General features: G+C 41.2%; 1 protein-coding gene across 1 annotated transcript in view; it reads right to left on the bottom strand.

Annotated features, from left to right (window-relative positions):
- Positions 1-87: 87 nt before the first annotated feature.
- Positions 88-17174, bottom strand: part of LOC129869089 (5-hydroxytryptamine receptor 2C-like) — a 30045-nt gene continuing 12958 nt past the window's right edge. The window contains exons 2-4 of the mRNA XM_055943587.1: positions 5005-5493; positions 2597-2797; positions 88-1992 (exon numbers count right to left, since the gene is read on the bottom strand). Coding sequence (XP_055799562.1) covers positions 1076-1992; positions 2597-2797; positions 5005-5365 — 1479 coding nt within the window. The 5' untranslated portion in view covers positions 5366-5493 and the 3' untranslated portion in view covers positions 88-1075. The remainder of the gene's footprint in view (positions 1993-2596; positions 2798-5004; positions 5494-17174) is intronic.

The raw sequence follows: 17174 nt of genomic DNA, 5'->3' as shown, positions 1-17174 counted from the left end.
GGTATTGCAATATACCGCATCTAAGAGGCTGAAAGGAAATTTGTACAATTAAATCTTTAAGCAAAAGTATTCTGATGAAAGGATAGGGGGGTTTCAACAAGGTTTATTCTTGATATCTAATGCTAATGAGGTGACCTTTGAAATGTTTTAAATCTTTGTTGCTGCACGCATAACATGGTTTCTAGTAAAGGGCAAACCAACCATATACCCAAGACTAATGATGGAAATTGGAAGACCATACCGATTCAAACATTGTATATCTGAAATCCTCTACAATAATAGCATGCGCATGATCATTTACATTGAGTCAGTGCCTGACAATCGTCTGATAAGAACTTGATCACAAAATAAGAAAATAACATGGGCCCATCCCTAACCTCGAATGGATTGGTAATCTTCGTGAATCCTGTAACAGTAACCTCATTATGTATATTACATGTTAGAACTGCGGACAAAGACAACACAGATGATAGCATATTAATCGGTCAGGAGAAATGTACCGAAATAGTAACAGTCCTCTGGGAATGAGGAGTGAAACATATCCGTGACCAATGGGACATACGTTTCCCCTTCAACTGTCACTTGGATCCATCAGACGGGCAGAAATAGAAGATCTTCTGGTGAGAAATGAAATGTTAGTGTGCTGTATTCTATGTTCCCACATGGTGGCACTGTGGCTCTATGATTAGAGAGATACATCAGGTGGTTTTCCTGTAATGCCATCTGTGACCTCTCACAGCCCTGCCAATGAGAGATGCAAACAGCAGCGCAGTTAACAGACATTTCACTACAAAGACCACACTGAGCATGCACTTATTACGCACTAAATGTAATGCAAATATTAAAGTTTGACACGGTACAGTATCAATGTCTTTAGTCACATTGTGCAGCATTGTAGATTATTACATATCTCATATTTATTTACATGTTCGGGCAGGGAGACGTTGAGTACGTCTCCTGTGTTTGAACAGGGAGCGGAGGTGGGAATATCCAAGCAGTGACATGAGGCAACAGCTTTGTCACCACAATGTTCTGTATGTAGAGAGAGAGAGAGCCTGGAGTCCAGCTAGCTAGTTCAGACACAGCTGACATGCTCAGCGGGGGTGGGGCAGACACTGACCAACTTCCCTAACATCCCAGGACATTTTCCCACTCTCTCCAACCTCATTCGGCCTTTAACGCCCCCATTATTCCCATTGTGGCTGCTACAGTTACAGCCGTTGGCATCTTTCCCGCAGAGAATAGGGGTGACGGTATAAACAGGAAAGACAGGGTTGGCTGGGGTTCTCTTGGCTGGCGGGCTGTGGTAGATACACCGCAGGTAGTGGTGGAAGGCCTGTCTGTAAGTCCTGTTGAATAGAGTGTAGACCAGTGGGTTCACACCAGAGGAGGCATATCCCACCCAAACGAAGACCTTTAGGAGCACTGCCAACACCGGCTTATTGCACAGGCTTATTACCGAGTCCTCACACAACACGCTCAGCACGTTGGTGATGAAGAACGGACACCACATCGTCAGGAAGAGGAAAAACACCACACCAAGGACCTTGGAGGCTCTCCTCTCATTTTTGAGTGATTGAGCCACGCCAGGTTTCCCGCCAGGTCCCCCTGGCTCCTGCCTCCCTGCTGGAGAGACAGGCCGCGAGGAGGTTGGAGAGACGGAAATATTGGAGGCTGCAACAGCTGGCAAGGCCTCGGTACTAGGGTCCTGTTTGAGGAGGCTAAGACTGTCCCCTGCGGGGAGCCTTGGGGTGATGCCGAGTAAGGTAGGCCGGTCGATCGAAGCCATGCCTCCGTGCAGGTAATCAGAGGCTTGGCACTGCAGCACGCGCATGGTCAAACAGTAGCTGACCACCATGACGACCAGAGGGACGAAGAAGGCAACGAAGGAGCCCACCAGGACGAAGCTGTGCTCGTTCAGTACACAGATCCCATTGACAAACACCTTCCCCTCGTCATACAGGCCAATCACAGGGATGGGCATGGAGATCACTGTCAGAGAGAGAGAGAGAGAGAGAGAGAGAGAGAGAGAGAGAGAGAGAGAGAGAGAGAGAGAGAGAGAGAGAGAGAGAGATGGACGGGACAGGACAATGAATATCATATTTAAACCAATGCACAAACACAGCTCCATCTATCTCAAAACGTCATGTTATTAAATTAGAGAAGGGGGGAGATCATAGTGATTCATATTAACCACCAGAGGCTTTCAAAAAAGGACACGAGGGCGGAGAAAATAGTTTGGACTTTTTTGTTGTTGATGAAGTCGACAGGCTCACAGGTTGCCTGGCTATCCGATTTCCGCAAAACCAAGAAGCCTTGAGCCGTGGAGACCATGATAGCCTGTCCCGTCGGCAACCATTTAGAGCATCTCTCAGGGTGAAGATGCCATAAGGCTCCCCTTGAGAGCCCCAGGAGAGGTGAGAGAAAAGTATTCCTTCTTGACAGACAGTAGCGAAAGACAAATAAGGTTTCAAAGTAACTCACTATCTCTCTAGACGCACGATCTCTCGCACGCAGACAACACCGTGGGAGCAAATGATTGAGATCTGTTGTTTTTTCTCTTCTATGTCCAGTAGCTACGTCAGCAGGAACTCACCTATGGAGATGCTCCAGACGAGGGCGATCTTAGCCTTGGCCTTGGAGAGGGAGTTGGAGCGGCTGTGTTTGATGGGGTTACAGATGCCCACATAGCGGTCCAGTGAAATGGTGCACAGGTGCATGATGGATGCTGTGGAGAACAGCACGTCTAGGTAGATCCAGATGGGACAAAGGGGTCTGGGGAAGGGCCACAGGTAGTCTGAAGAATGGACAGGCACAGTTCACCAAGAATTACTGACATTTCATTATCAAATAGGAACACTTGCTTTGTGACCATGCAAACAAATCCAAAGTCATTTTTCAGTCTCTTACAGTATATCATCAAATAGACTGCTATGATGTTACTTGACACCTGATCAAAGCCTTTAACGCTTTGATCACACCGACAGCGTCATTGCATTTTGGTACACCAGAACTGCATTAATTTCCAACGAAACTCTGCGTTCGCCTTGCAGCATTGCGTTGCAGAGGCAGTTGCAGTTGCAGTGTGTTCTGTGTGGTGCGTACGTTGGATTTATTGAACGTATTCGTCGAACTGTATGCGTTGACATCTTGACAGAAACTGTAGCAGAAGGTGAATATTGAACTTTTGTTGCGTACATATCCAGATGATGCTGCGTACTATTTTGCGTACAATGATGCTGCGTACTAAGGACACCGTCGGTGTGATCGAAGCGTTAGCCTTCATGCCATGAAAGTAAGAGGGGAGAGTTTCTCTTGCTGTTGCCCAGTTGCACAAACTCATTTGATCTCAAATAAACAAATTATTTAAAGCCGCTCAGAGTAATAGGGCTTACTGAAATAAGGAAATTGTATGGGAACTGGGAGGGGATAATCTCACATTGGAGTGTCAGGGGTCCCAATTCATACCTGAAATGGAATTTTCACATGTGAAATAGCTATTTTCACATGTTGAGCTTAAATGTATTTGCAGTTTCATATATGACATTTGCGATTACTATGTTAAAATTTTTCCCATGCTGAATTGCATTTTTAAATGTGAAAAACAGTCACATGTGAAAATCACATTTGCAATTCCACGTTGTGAAAGTTTTTCACATACGCAACTGCATTTTTTTTTGTCACGCGTGAACTTGCAATTCCACATGTGAAAGTGAAAATCTAATTTGCACTTTCACATGTCAGAAAACTCCACATTTGCTCCAATATTTGTAAACAAACTCAATTTAAAAACATGGTTAATGCTATAATTGGGATATAAATGGTGAGTCCTTGCATCCATAGCGTAGTCTATGGATTTAAAAGTGGTTGCATTTCTCCAGCCTTGTCCCTCAGCTTTTTACTGTGGCGCGGTGTACTATTTTGGTTCTTAATTGTAAATGTTTCAATGATGTATTCCCGCTTAGAACACATTTAACAGAGTAATGGTGTTATTGTATGATGCAATCCCCTAGTGAGTGAATTACCTTTGTGACATTAATATCAAGCAAAACTTCTGAAATCGAGAAAACAATTCTTAGTGTTGCAAACGAAAATAATGATATTGAAAGCAAAAAACATAAACCCAAAAGTATTGATAGCAAAACAAAATATTGCAAATAAATAATTGTTAAGTGCAAGAGCAAATAAATTGTAAATGGATGCAAAAAAATAGTTTTCTGCGAAACCTTTTTTATGATAACACAATTAAATAAAACGCATCCATAATTCCTGCATTTTCCCCTATATTTGTTTATGTTACCCTGGCCTTTAATTTCACTGACTTTTTTCTAGTTGCAACTGCGGGTTTGCCTCTGAAGTTAAGCAGGGTCGGTCCCTGGATGGGAATTTTTATAAAATTAAAGCTCATTTACTGCATTTCTACACAATTAAAAAAATGCAATTTGGAGCACAGCAAAAACAAGCCAAATTGACTCCAGCCATTATCACCTTGTTGCCGTAGCTTCATTCACCTCGGTCAATAGGGGACTTAACATTCTACAAACACGTCATACAAGAATTAGCTGCTACACACTACCTCAGCACCGGGATTAAAACTAGTTTAGTTCATGTCAAATCAAACAGCAGCTAACTAGGCTAAGCTAATCTACTACAGCCATCTTTACCTCTGCACTTTAAAAAAAAAAGCTGCGCTGTTCCCAGCAGCTGCGTTTACGTGCTCTCCATAAAGCCAGCCAGCCATACAAACAGCGTTCCATCCCTGGTCGGCCTGAGTACCGCTAAACTGCATTTGCCATTGAATCAGGATTGGAATCATTTTAGTAGCCTTTTTAAAAATTGAAGGTGTTGAGCTAGGGCATGGCGACTGCCATACCCTGCCATACCCAACTGACACCCCTGCCTCACAGTAAAGCCTTTTATCCCTTGCTGCTTTCAAGAGATCATTATCCAGAGGGCAAACAAACACTGCTTTGCAATTCTAAAAGAGTTCAACCTGCCACCTACCATAGAGAATGTTAATCAGTGAGACTGGCATGACGAGAAAGCCCACGAGCATGTCTGCCACAGCCAGGGAGCGCAGGAAGAAGCTGGTGGCATTCTGCAGCTTCCTCTCCAGAGACACAGCTAGGATGAGAAGGATGTTGCCCGCCACAGTGAAGAAGATGACCAGTAAAATGAGCAGAGCGGGCCAGTTCTTCTCCTTGTCAGGTGTCTCCGGTCTGGAGTCAGACTGATTCCATTCCACGGGGAAACTCAGATTAAAGAGAACGGTAGTGCTCTCTGGCAGAGTCATCCTGTCACTGGGCGAGGCTAGGGTGGAGCCAGCCTGGACCCTCCAAGCAGGTTTGCTGGTGTGCTCAGCCATCACCTGTGTTCCAAGGCACCACTATGGAGCCCAACAAATGTTTAACTTCCTGCGATGTCAATGATCGACTGAAGGTTAAGTTCTTCGTGTCCTTGGATGTTATTTATTATGATTATTTTAAACCAAATCTGCAAAAGAAACCGAAACAGTTCTGAGTTAGTCACGTTTCTGGAAACACATTTCAATGTTTTCCCCCAGGGCAATACCAATATACTATTTTATTTCTTGAAATGACATATTAATAGAAATGAATTTGCATGTGCATATCATACAAAGGACAGCTTGAGAGCAGACAGCAATAGGGGTAATTCTCTAATTGCTCTGGTTTAAATCCACTGTTCCTGACAGATGGGCTGGATGCTCTGGGCTCTCTACTGGTGCCAACGAGGATGTGCAGGGAGTGACCATGGGACATGGATCCGGTTCTGATCCACTGAGTCAAGGAACAGCAGGACCGCTACAGAAATCATGCCTAGAATTTCTAAGCAAACAGCTGGAGGCAGGGCTTTCTCCTATTGAGCTCCATTTCTATGGAATGGTCGGGTTATTCAGGTGAGAGACGCAGACTCGGTCTCGACCTTTAAGTCTTTACTGAAGACCCATTTATTCAGTAGGTCCTATGATTAAGTGTAGTCTAGCCCAGGCGGGCGAGGGTGATCGCAAAGGCACTGGAGCAACGAACCTCCCTTGCTGTCTATGCCTGGCCTGCTCCCCTCTCTCCACTGGAATTCTCTGCCTCTGACCCTATTACGGGGGCTGGCTTACTGGTGCTCTTCCATGCCGTCCCTAGGAGGGGTGCGTCACTTGAGTGGGTTGAGTCACAGACGTGATCTTCCTGTCCAGTTTTGTGCCCCCTCGGACTTGTGCGGTGGAGGAGACCTTTGTGGGCTATACTCAGCCTTGTCTCGGGGTAGTAAGTTGGTGGTCTGTTGATATCCCTCTAGTGGTGTGGGGGCTGTGCTTGGCAAAGTGGGTGTGTTGTATCCTGCCTGGTTGGCCACAAGGTCCCCCGACCCACCCGTCTCAGTCTCCAGTATCTATGCTGCAATAGTCTATGTGCCGTGGGGGCTAGGGTCAGTCTGTTACATCTGGTGTAATTCTCCTGTCTTATCTGGTGTCCTGTGTGAATTTAAGTATGCTCCCTCTAATTCTCTCTCTCTCCCTCTCTCCCAACCCTCCTGGAGGACCTGAGCCCTAGGATCATGCCTCAGGACCACCTGGCCTGATGACTCCTGGCTGTCCCCAGTCCAACTGGTCGGGCTGCTGCTCCAGTTTCAACTGTTCTGCCTGCGGCTAGGGAACCCTGACCTGTTCACCGGACGTGCTACCTTGTCCCGGACCTGCTGTTTTCGACTCTCTTTCTTTCTCTCTAACGCACCTGCTGTCTCAACGTCTGAATGCTCGGCTATGAAAAGCCAACTGACATTTACTCCTGAGGTGCTGACCTGTTGCACCCTCTACAACCACGGATTATTATTTGACCCTGCTGGTCATCTATGAACGTTTGAACATCTTGAAGAACAATCTGGCTTTAAATGGCCGTGTACTCTTACAATCTCCACCCGGCACAGCCAGAAGAGGATTGGCCACCCCTCAGAGCCTGGTTCCTCTCTAGGTTTCTTCCTAGGTTTCTGCCTTTCTAGGGAGTTTTTCTACATCTGTATTGCTTGCTGTTTGGGGTTTTAAACTGGGTAACTGTATAGCACTCTGTGACATTTGCTGATGTAAAAAGGTGCTTTATAAATACATTTCATTGATTGATTGATTGATTGATTGATTGATTGATTGATTGCAGTCTGACTAAGAACAGCAGCGAGGGCAACCCTCACTGGGGTGGCCCTGACATGTCTGTCTCTGTGAATAAAGTAGAATGGAATAGATAAATAGAGCATTGGACGCCTCATTTAATTAAACATGCAAAAGTTCGAGAATAAACAGCAGGATAAGGCAGTTTATGCAGAGAAGATGACTCAAATCTGCAAAAAAATCATAGACTTGATAGAGCACTTGGTTATTGAAGAAGACCCCAGATGGTATTGCATGCTGTTCTTCTGTAAGAACAGCCTAGTGCTGATGTGTATCCCATCTGTCTATGTGCCACACCGGGAGTCTATGCTGTATCTACAGTATGATAGCCAGACTACAAGGCACTGCCACCGTAAGAACAGACATATGTCACACCATGCCGTGCTATAATCCCAAACAATGTCAACGCATTGTTCAAAGGGGCAAAATGAATAGTGAATGCTGTGGCAGTGGTAAATGAACCGAATGAAGTTGTTACACCAGTAATTTAACACATAAAGATTAAAGAGGGAGACAAATTAGAGATAATCTGAGTTGATTTTAGTACCTGGCTGTCTTCATTCCTCCGGCAAACAGTGATTCAACACTTGAAAATAACACTTTTTTGTCACCTTTAATTTGTCCATGGAACACCAAGCTACATTAATTTATCGCTGGGGGAGTCATGGAAAATGTGATGTTTCAAAATGCATGCCACTGACGATGTCTGTCGGAATGATGGCATTTCCTTTCTACAGATGTAGGATCTTAATTTGAGTCAGTTTGCAACAGCAGGAAAATAATCCTGCAGCAACAGTAAATTTGAATTATTATGTAGATTATAATGAATGGACATTTCTGTAGTGGTTGAAACATTTTTCATTAGGGCAAATCAAGTCTGACATTTCAAAGTAGAAATTACAAACTTAAGAAGCCTTTTCAAAACTCAAATACACTACAAGTTTGCATTTCCTGCCGTGCAGGAAAATACTCAGCAACAAAAGAGTGATCAAATTAAGATCCTACATCTGTATGTGTTCCTCCATGTACATAATCTGTGTTATATCTTTCTGTGCTATTAAAAGTCTTAAGTCTAAATGTGTTGATGATATATGAAAATCTGTTCATGCTTTAGCTAACACCTCTGACTTTTGTAATGCCAAGTGTGGTATAATAATGCATGATAAAGGAGTTAGCTAATACACTAACAAATCTGGCTATATAATAATAGCCCTATGTTTATAACTAAAGAATTCATTCCACTTCAGTTAGGCCTCCTATAATCAAGCGTTATCAGACAAACATTACAGTACTGACAGACAGAACCCAGACTGAGGGCCTGGAAAGAGCCAAAGGCAGGACAGTGTCCTAGAGGGTGATGCTATGACTGGCCTCCCAGGAGAGGAAAGGCTACTGTGAGACTGTTCACTTACAGTGGTTCTGAAGAGACCGTAATTAACTTGACATCTAGAGCTGGCAGGACTCATAGAGAAATGTCCTTGTCAAGGTGACAGAATAAGTGTCTCACACATTAGGAACCTGTAGCGGACCCTGTTGATTCACTTCAACTGAACTGAGCTGTCTGACTCACATCAGGGAACGAGAGAGAGAGAGAGAGAGAGAGAGAGAGTCATTTGCTCTGTAGAGGCAAATGACCACTGTACTTTCACCTGTGCTTCCTTATTAAAGAGAGAATTAGTTCATGTTTGTAGATGACTCTGCTTATAGTGTAGTAGTTGTTGGGTCGTTCTTGAATTACGGTGGCAGTTGGGCATGGCATTTTGGGAAAAAATGACTTCATTTTTTCTAGATGAGTCTATTCAAATGTATTTGGATGCATCTGACATTTTAGCAGACATTCATATCCAGACTGATTTACAGTAAGTACATACATTTTCTTCCTGTGGGAATCAAACCCACAACCCATGCATTGTAAGCACCATGCTCTACTAATTGAGCCACCACAGGACCCATTATAACATGACTCATATGGTAGCTTAATTACTTTAAATACATTTAACCATTGTGCCACCAGAAGTAGTAGTAACACCAATTATGTATTTTAGGTAAATGAGGCTTTTCTGAAATAGAGGCCAGATGATCACATTTTAGGTCATTAACCCCTTAAAAATTATTTACATGCATAATTACACCAACTGAAAATACACTTCGCGGCAGAATATTGTGGTGGCTTATTTCTGCTTTACCAAATGAGGAGAGTTACAAACTTCACACACCAGTCAGAGTTATACTTAAACTACATCTTTAATAATAAGAGCTTTGCAATAGCATTTGACTTTCAATGATGCGCTATCTCTAATGAACCATTGAAAGTGACTACAGAAAATTACAAAGATCCTTTCTAGCCAAGATACACCCCTCTCAACCTACATGACGAACCACAGATCTTAGGAACAGTTCACAAAGAAATACTTTTTTTTATTTTTTTTTATATATATTTTTTTTATATCCCATTTTCTCCCCAATTTTCGTGGTATCCAATCGCTAGTAATTACTACCTTGTCTCATCGCTACAACTCCCGTACGGGCTCGGGAGAGACGAAGGTCGAAAGCCATGCGTCCTCCGAAGCACAACCCAACCAGCCGTACTGCTTCTTAACACAGCGCGCCTCCAACCCGGAAGCCAGCCGCACCAATGTGTCGGAGGAAACACCGTGTACCTGGCCCCCTTGGCTGGCGCGCACTGCGCCCGGCCCGCCACAGGAGTCGCTGGAGCGCGATGAGACAAGGATATCCCTACCGGCCAAACCCTCCCTACCCCGGACGACGCTATGCCAATTGTGCGTCGCCCCACGGACCTCCCGGTCGCGGCCGGCTGCGACAGAGCCTGGGCGCGAACCCAGAGACTCTGGTGGCGCAGTTAGCACTGCGATGCAGTGCCCTAGACCACTGCGATGCAGTGCCCTAGACCACTGCGCCACCCGGGAGGCCAAAAGAAAGACTTTTACTTGAGAGAGAGGAGTATCCCATAGCCAGATAGCATTCGCTATAAATTATCGTTCAGTTTGGTCCTTAAGACGAGGTTCTAATCTCGTTCCTGGTACTTCATAGCACAGAACCATTACCTCATCCAATGGCATAACTCAATTGTCAACTCTATATACTCCCATCTCAAGTAAACACCCTCTTCTCCCCACTCCTGGACAAGCTCACTGAGGGGAGAGACTTCCGCACAGACATTGTGGAGACAAGTAATTGGCTCCCCCTTAATCACATCATCCCTTCACATGGTTTAACAGATACATTCACATATGAAGACAATGTTCCATCCTGTCCTCTTCCCTTCCTGATATTCTGCATAGCACCAGAGACATGTAAAAGACTAGCCTGACCTCTCCCCTCTCTGGGCCCCAAGTGACTGAGCCCTAGCTGAGTGAAGAAATACAACTGCCAACACTAGAGTCTATTAGAAATACATTCTAATAAAAAGTATATCACATAAGAATATTATGCAGATATGACATCTTAATTACTTATGTTACCCAACTAATTCTGATTCATCCACCACAATATGGGGAATGAATTTAAAGCATCTTCAAGACCCGAAATGTATTAAATAAGTGAATGAAAAAATAAAAACCTTTACCATTACAAATGTAGACATAGAGGACAGAGAAAGGCTGACCCCCGATATAATTTGGGATGCTTTTAAGGCATCCATTAGAGGAATGATAATCTAATTGAAAATTTTCAAGAAATCACTATTTTAGAAAAGCCGATAAAAAATATTTACAAGGTAAAGAAGAAAATACCATTTCTAAATTTAAGCAGGAATATGATATTTTACTTTTGAAGAGAGCCAACAACTACAGGTTCAACTCTAATAAATCATACTATTTAATGGCAAATAAACATGGTTAAATATCTAGCAGCCCTCACAAAATGAATACACGCCAAACCAGTGATAATTTTAGAAGATAAATATACAAATGCGTTAATTGGAAACAGCAATGCAATTCATTACAGTTTTAAAAGCTTCTATGAAAATCTATATAAATCAGCATTTAACAACAGTTGAACTGATCCTACAGCCTGCTTAGACTCAACAACCCTGAAACAATTATCAGCAGACCAAAAATAATCACAAAAATTTGAAATAACCCAAAACTAAATATCAGACACTGTTAAAACATTCACGCAGAGAAAAGCACCAGGAATGGATAGCTTTCCCATAGAAAACTATTTACCATTTTGGGACAAAGTAGCACCCCTATTTACACAAATGACAACACACATGTCACTCAATTCAGTGCTTCCTAGTTCCATGAGTCAAACAGTTTTTTCAGTTATATTAAAATCAGGAAAATCTGGAGAGTTCCCTGGTTAATAAATTGTGACAATAAAATAATAACAAAGCTCATAAGAAATATAATGGCAAAAGTCTTACCAGACTTGACACATATCAATCAAACAGGGTTTATTAAAATAGACACTTAATAACAAATACAAAAACGTTTCAGTTTAATACAATACCGAAAAAACAAGAGAAAGATTCATCAATAATGGCTGTTGATGCTGAAAAGGATTTTGACCATCTTGAATGGCCTTTTCCATTCAAAACTTCAGAAGCTTTCAACTTTTCATCTGAAATAATACATTTAATACAAATATTATATAAATGTCCTAAAGCAAAAATATACACAAATAATACATTATCTGATGAAATTGTTTTAGAAAGGTCCACAAGACATGGATGTCCTTTCTCCCCCATCCTGTTTGCACCAGCAATTAAACCGCTTGTAGACATGACTCAAATGTAACAGTATCAGTATTGGTAAACATGAATTTAAACTAAAATTATTTGCAGATGATCTCCTGATATACCTGACCAATATTGAAAACTCAATGCCCCCTTGCTAAAAATATTTTCAGAATACTCAGGGCATAAAATTTGTGTGGATTTTTTTTACAGTGACAATAGGAAATGTGTGATCTACAGCAATCTGTTAAGTGGACCACAAAAAATATGAAATACTTAGGACGCTTAATAAGTGACAACAAACAACAAATATATAAAGATAACGTTATCCCATTACTCAACAATATGAAAGCAGATCTAATTAAATTGAACAATCTTCCCATAAACCTTACAGGTAGAATAAACCACTTCAGAATGGCATGGCTCCCAAAGTATTTAATACCAATACCAAAGTATTTAATACATTATTTTTTTAAAGTATACTCGGTTATAACTGACTTTATATGGGCAAATAAAACTCATAGAATAAAAAGGAAAGTTTTACATCTTTCTAAGTCTGAGGGAGGTTTTAACCTTCCAGATTTGGAATTGTATCAACTCGCCACCCAGGGCTTTTACTTACTACTTAAATGCACTAAAGAGGAACAATAGGTGCACATTGAAGATGCGCATGCTCATCCCCAGAATATTTTCACGTGTCTATTTTCAAATGGTAAAGCTAGGAACATGAACAACTTCTTTTAGTTAAGAACACTATAACAATATGGAAGAAAATGAAACGTATTCTACAAGAACCAATATCACTCCCTAAAAACACACCTCTATGGAACAATCCTTGGATAGTTTTTCAGAATTCACCGATAAATTGGTCCACATGGAAAACTAACGGCATAGAAACTGTGCATGTCTTGGTAATAGGAAATCAATTTATTTCCATGAATTAAAAAGCAATTTTGGACTGAACAACGTAGATATTTTCAAACACATGCAACTTAAAAGTTTCATATCAAGAAATGTAGATTTGAAATCCTTTGGACAGCAGAGCAATCTTGAGGGAGTCCTCTTCTGAGTTAGAAAAGGATGTTCATATGATAGGAAAGATATGCAAAACCTTGCAGAGAGCCTATCCAACTGACAATCTCTTATAAAAAAGTATAAACTATTGGAACCAAGACTTAAAAAGAACTGATATTGGCACAAGATGGAGGGAATAACTAACAAAATTACAGTCCATGAAAATGTACACTTAATCCAGTATAAACCAATATATAGAATTCACAAATTCTGCAGCACAACGGCAGAGTCATGTCTTAAGCGTAAAACTAACAATGACTCAATAATCTATGCCTTCTGGGAATTCTATAAAGTCATAAAGTTATGGGCGGAGTTAGAAAGTTGGCTGTCAGAAGTATTACAATGTAAATGTACTTTTAATGTGTCTGAATATTTCAAGACATGACATATGAGGGTGCAGTGAGATACCTGGTGGGTTGGATGATACTTTTCTCTTCAGTCATCTTGAAAAATGTATACTTAAAAACTGGAAATCAACCAATCCTCCATTGTTAACACAATAGAGCCCCACGTTGGAGGTGTCATAATACCCATAAAACCTATTGTTTTTCCACCACACATTTTCCCATAGGGGATTTTAGAAACATTTAAAATAAGGGCTGTGATTCGCATAGGCTTACCCTGGCGTGACATTTTGATAACCAGGTAGCCTAGTGGTTAGAGCGTTGGGCCAGTAACCGAAAGGTTGCTAGATTGAATCCCTGAGCTGACAAGGTAAACCTCTGTCGTTCTGCACCTGAACAAGGCAGTTAACCCACTGTGCCTAGGCCGTCATTGCAAATAAGAATTTGTTCTTAACTGTCTTGCCTAGTTAAATAAAAAAATATGTACATCTCTCTCAGGCAAGGTGACTTCTTTTTTAAATATTTGGCTCTATTTACTCTCAGATTCGAAAATGCTAATTAGCTTCAACGTCGACATCATGCAAAACTACAAATCCCTGCAAGCTCCCGCACGTCATCTCTAGCTGACACCTTTGCTAACAGTCATTTTGTCAATTTAAAAGTTGCACAAGACTGTTCAAAGAATTGTCCATTTGAAGACATGTAGCCAATTAATGAATTACTACATTTAGCTAACATTAGACAGTTAATCCAGAGATTCTTACCTTTGCCTTGATTAGACAGTCTTGTCCAGATCATCATGGCCTTTGTAGTTCTTTATGATAGCCACATTAGCAGCTAATTAGCGTTTCATATTTGGGGGTGTAAATACAGGTGAATGTATTGATAAAAGTCACCTTGTCATAGAGAGATTTACACGGTTATCAAAACGTCACGCCAAGCTAAGCCTACACGAAACACAGCCCTTATTAAGCGTTTCTAAAATCCACTATGAGAAAGATGTATGGTGGAAAAACGATTGGAACCATTTCCCTGTTTGACCGCTAGATTTTATGGGTATTATGACTCATATTGTCATTCTCTATAGAAAGGTCAAATGCTTTATTATCTAAATGTTGAAAGTGTGTGGGCGACGGAGGAGAGAAACAAAATGGTGCAGTTTGAGGCTATGTGGCGGAGAGTGATGTGGGCGCTGGAGATGGGGATGTGGGCAGTTGGCTCTGGGCAGGGGTGGTTCAATGGATGTTTGTGTGCATCTGTATGTTGTCGTCTGTATGTCAATGTTTTGTATTGTTTAAAAAAGTATAGGAAATGTCTTACAAATCTTACAACAAAAAAATACTAAAGTGATATGCTCACAATGTAAATTCCCTTCATTTAAATTGAGTCACAAAACCAAAACAAATTATCAACCGAATTTTCAAATGTATTACATATTAAAAGAGTGGGATTAGCTAATCACTTGTGACCCGTTTTAGGAAACCCGGTGTAGGTCACTACTTCACAGGAGAGACGTTTGAACGCAAACCTTTTTTTTATGCCCTATCGAACATGTGAACTTTCATGTGCCTTAATAACAAACTTGTATGCCATCTGTAAATACTAATACAACTGTTAAATTTACGAGCTTAGTTGGTTTAGCCACCGAAATAGACAGCAACCTTCCTGCTAGCCATAGTTGGCTGATATAATGAGTGGGCTGGACATGCCGAGAGATGAGTTTGGATTGGTCTGCCATATAGCATGCGTCTGTCTATTTGAGCTGGTCAGTATGTCTAGGAAATCCTCTCTAAGACGGCTTTTAAAAAAATGTATCGCGTAGTAAAACTGCAAAAGTGAGTTTACAAGTTTATTAACTTTCAAAGCAAAATTACTTTCCCATTGTTCCTCAACTGTAGTGTATGATATACCATTCTGTAGCTCTGAGTCTTTACTCTTATCCAATGTAAAAAACGCCATTTCTAATTTTGCTACATAAAATTTGAGCCGGTCGGTCACATTTGCTTTAATGTAGACCCCTCCCGCGATAACAGTTTTCCACTGGAGGGAATGCTCAAGGTCATTGTACAGTATATATTTGTAATGAGTGATTTGTAAGGTAATAACACCAATGACATAGATCTAAGGGACACATATTATGTTTGTAAAATAAACAGGTATTTTAGTAGCCTTCTTTGTTCTCATTGATCCATGGAATATATTAAATACTTTTGTTAAATACTTTCTAGAATTCCAAATAATAGATATATATCTCAGAATCCCCAAAATATGTCACTACAACTCTACTGGGTCACTGGGACGAGCCAATTTGCTTACTCTAAGTACTTTAAACAATGTACAAACATAACATTTTGCAGTATAAATGACTTGCATAATGTTTTATCATTGTAAACAGTTCAATATGAACAAAAACATATGTGATGTGTAACTTTTTGTGATTTGAAAGTGTTTTCCATGGGTGCAAAGGCGAGGGACGCAAATGCCACAGTAATTCAAGAACGACCCTGTTGGTTTCCTGAGATTTCCCAAATTAGATCCATTTCGTTACCATCTCTGACATAAACTTTCAGAGATGGGCCCGGTTTGCACAGGCAATTATGAAAAGCACTATAGAGATAGTAGTAAGAAAAAACACATGGGATTGGGCTGTTAATGTGTCCTTTTGGGAACATTATGGGAAATGCATTTGTCTGAAACATGCATTTACTGTTCAGTATAATATTGAAGACGCAACATGTGTCCCTCACATTGAACCTCCCTTGAACTCAGAGGCAAGAATACAAAACACACTACGTTTGAGGTTTCCAGCTGCTGTACAGAGAACCGAACACATACGATAACAGGAATCTCTCATGAGCATCTGACCAAATTATGTGAGATTTCAGTTCTGGGGTTAACCAAGACTACGATGATAAGAATAAAGTACATTATTTGATCTTCGTAATCAGCCCACTTAATATGCATGTTTCATGATACCGTTGTTTCTTTTTAATTCTTTTATTCATCTTAGGTGGGCTTACATGTTGTAGACATAAGCCATGATGTTCCGAAATTATGAGGTTGCATTTAAGATAATATGTGTGCTGGAACTTAGACCGTAGATGAAAAACCACAGGCTGGTAGCCTTACAGAATATCCCCTTCTAAATGGTCTATGTGGTGCTGTTCATGCATTTGACTGTCTGGCTCTCATATGGGAACAGCGTGTTGAAATAAAAACCGATCTGCAAGCCTCCTCTGTTGTGTCGGCAAATAGGTCCTCAGTCCAGTTCCACAGCCAGAATAGATTAAAAAACAACATGATCTTCATCCCAGGGAAGACTTGCAGTGCCAACACCGATCTCTGGCATGTTCAACCTAGGTTAATGTAAGGCACAGGAGGCTGCTGAGGGGAGGACGGCTCATAATAATGGCTGGAATGGAGTGAATGGAATGGTATCAAACATATGGAAACCAGGGCCCACTCCAGTCTCCTTTTCACCTAATTTATCTCCTGATTTACTTAACAAAAGGCACATCTCAATAGGTGGTCCAGGTAGGGTTGCAAAGAGATGGTATATTACCGGAAACGTTCGACGTTTACCAGTAAACTACCAGAAGTATTTGGATAAATTCACTTATAGTGTATAAAGGTGTTAAAAGTGTAGTATTTGGTCCCATATACAGTGACTCTACAAAGTCTACAGTGACTCTACAAACAGACATAGGGTACCCTCTGTAACTTTCTCACTCATCATTTTTCATTATTCTTTCAGGATTATCCGTAGTCATGGTAGCATCCACATGAATGTGGAAGTGTTCAGAAACAAATTATATTCTTATTTACAATAAAAGTGACTCCAAAATGACACAATACATACATTGCCGATCATTTCTATTGGGCACAA

This window comes from Salvelinus fontinalis, chromosome 13 (assembly GCF_029448725.1).
Source record: "Salvelinus fontinalis isolate EN_2023a chromosome 13, ASM2944872v1, whole genome shotgun sequence".
In the NCBI taxonomy this organism is placed as follows: Eukaryota; Metazoa; Chordata; class Actinopteri; order Salmoniformes; family Salmonidae; genus Salvelinus; species Salvelinus fontinalis.
Note: the sequence above shows the minus strand (reverse complement) of the source record. Positions and strands in the feature narration are given on the sequence as shown.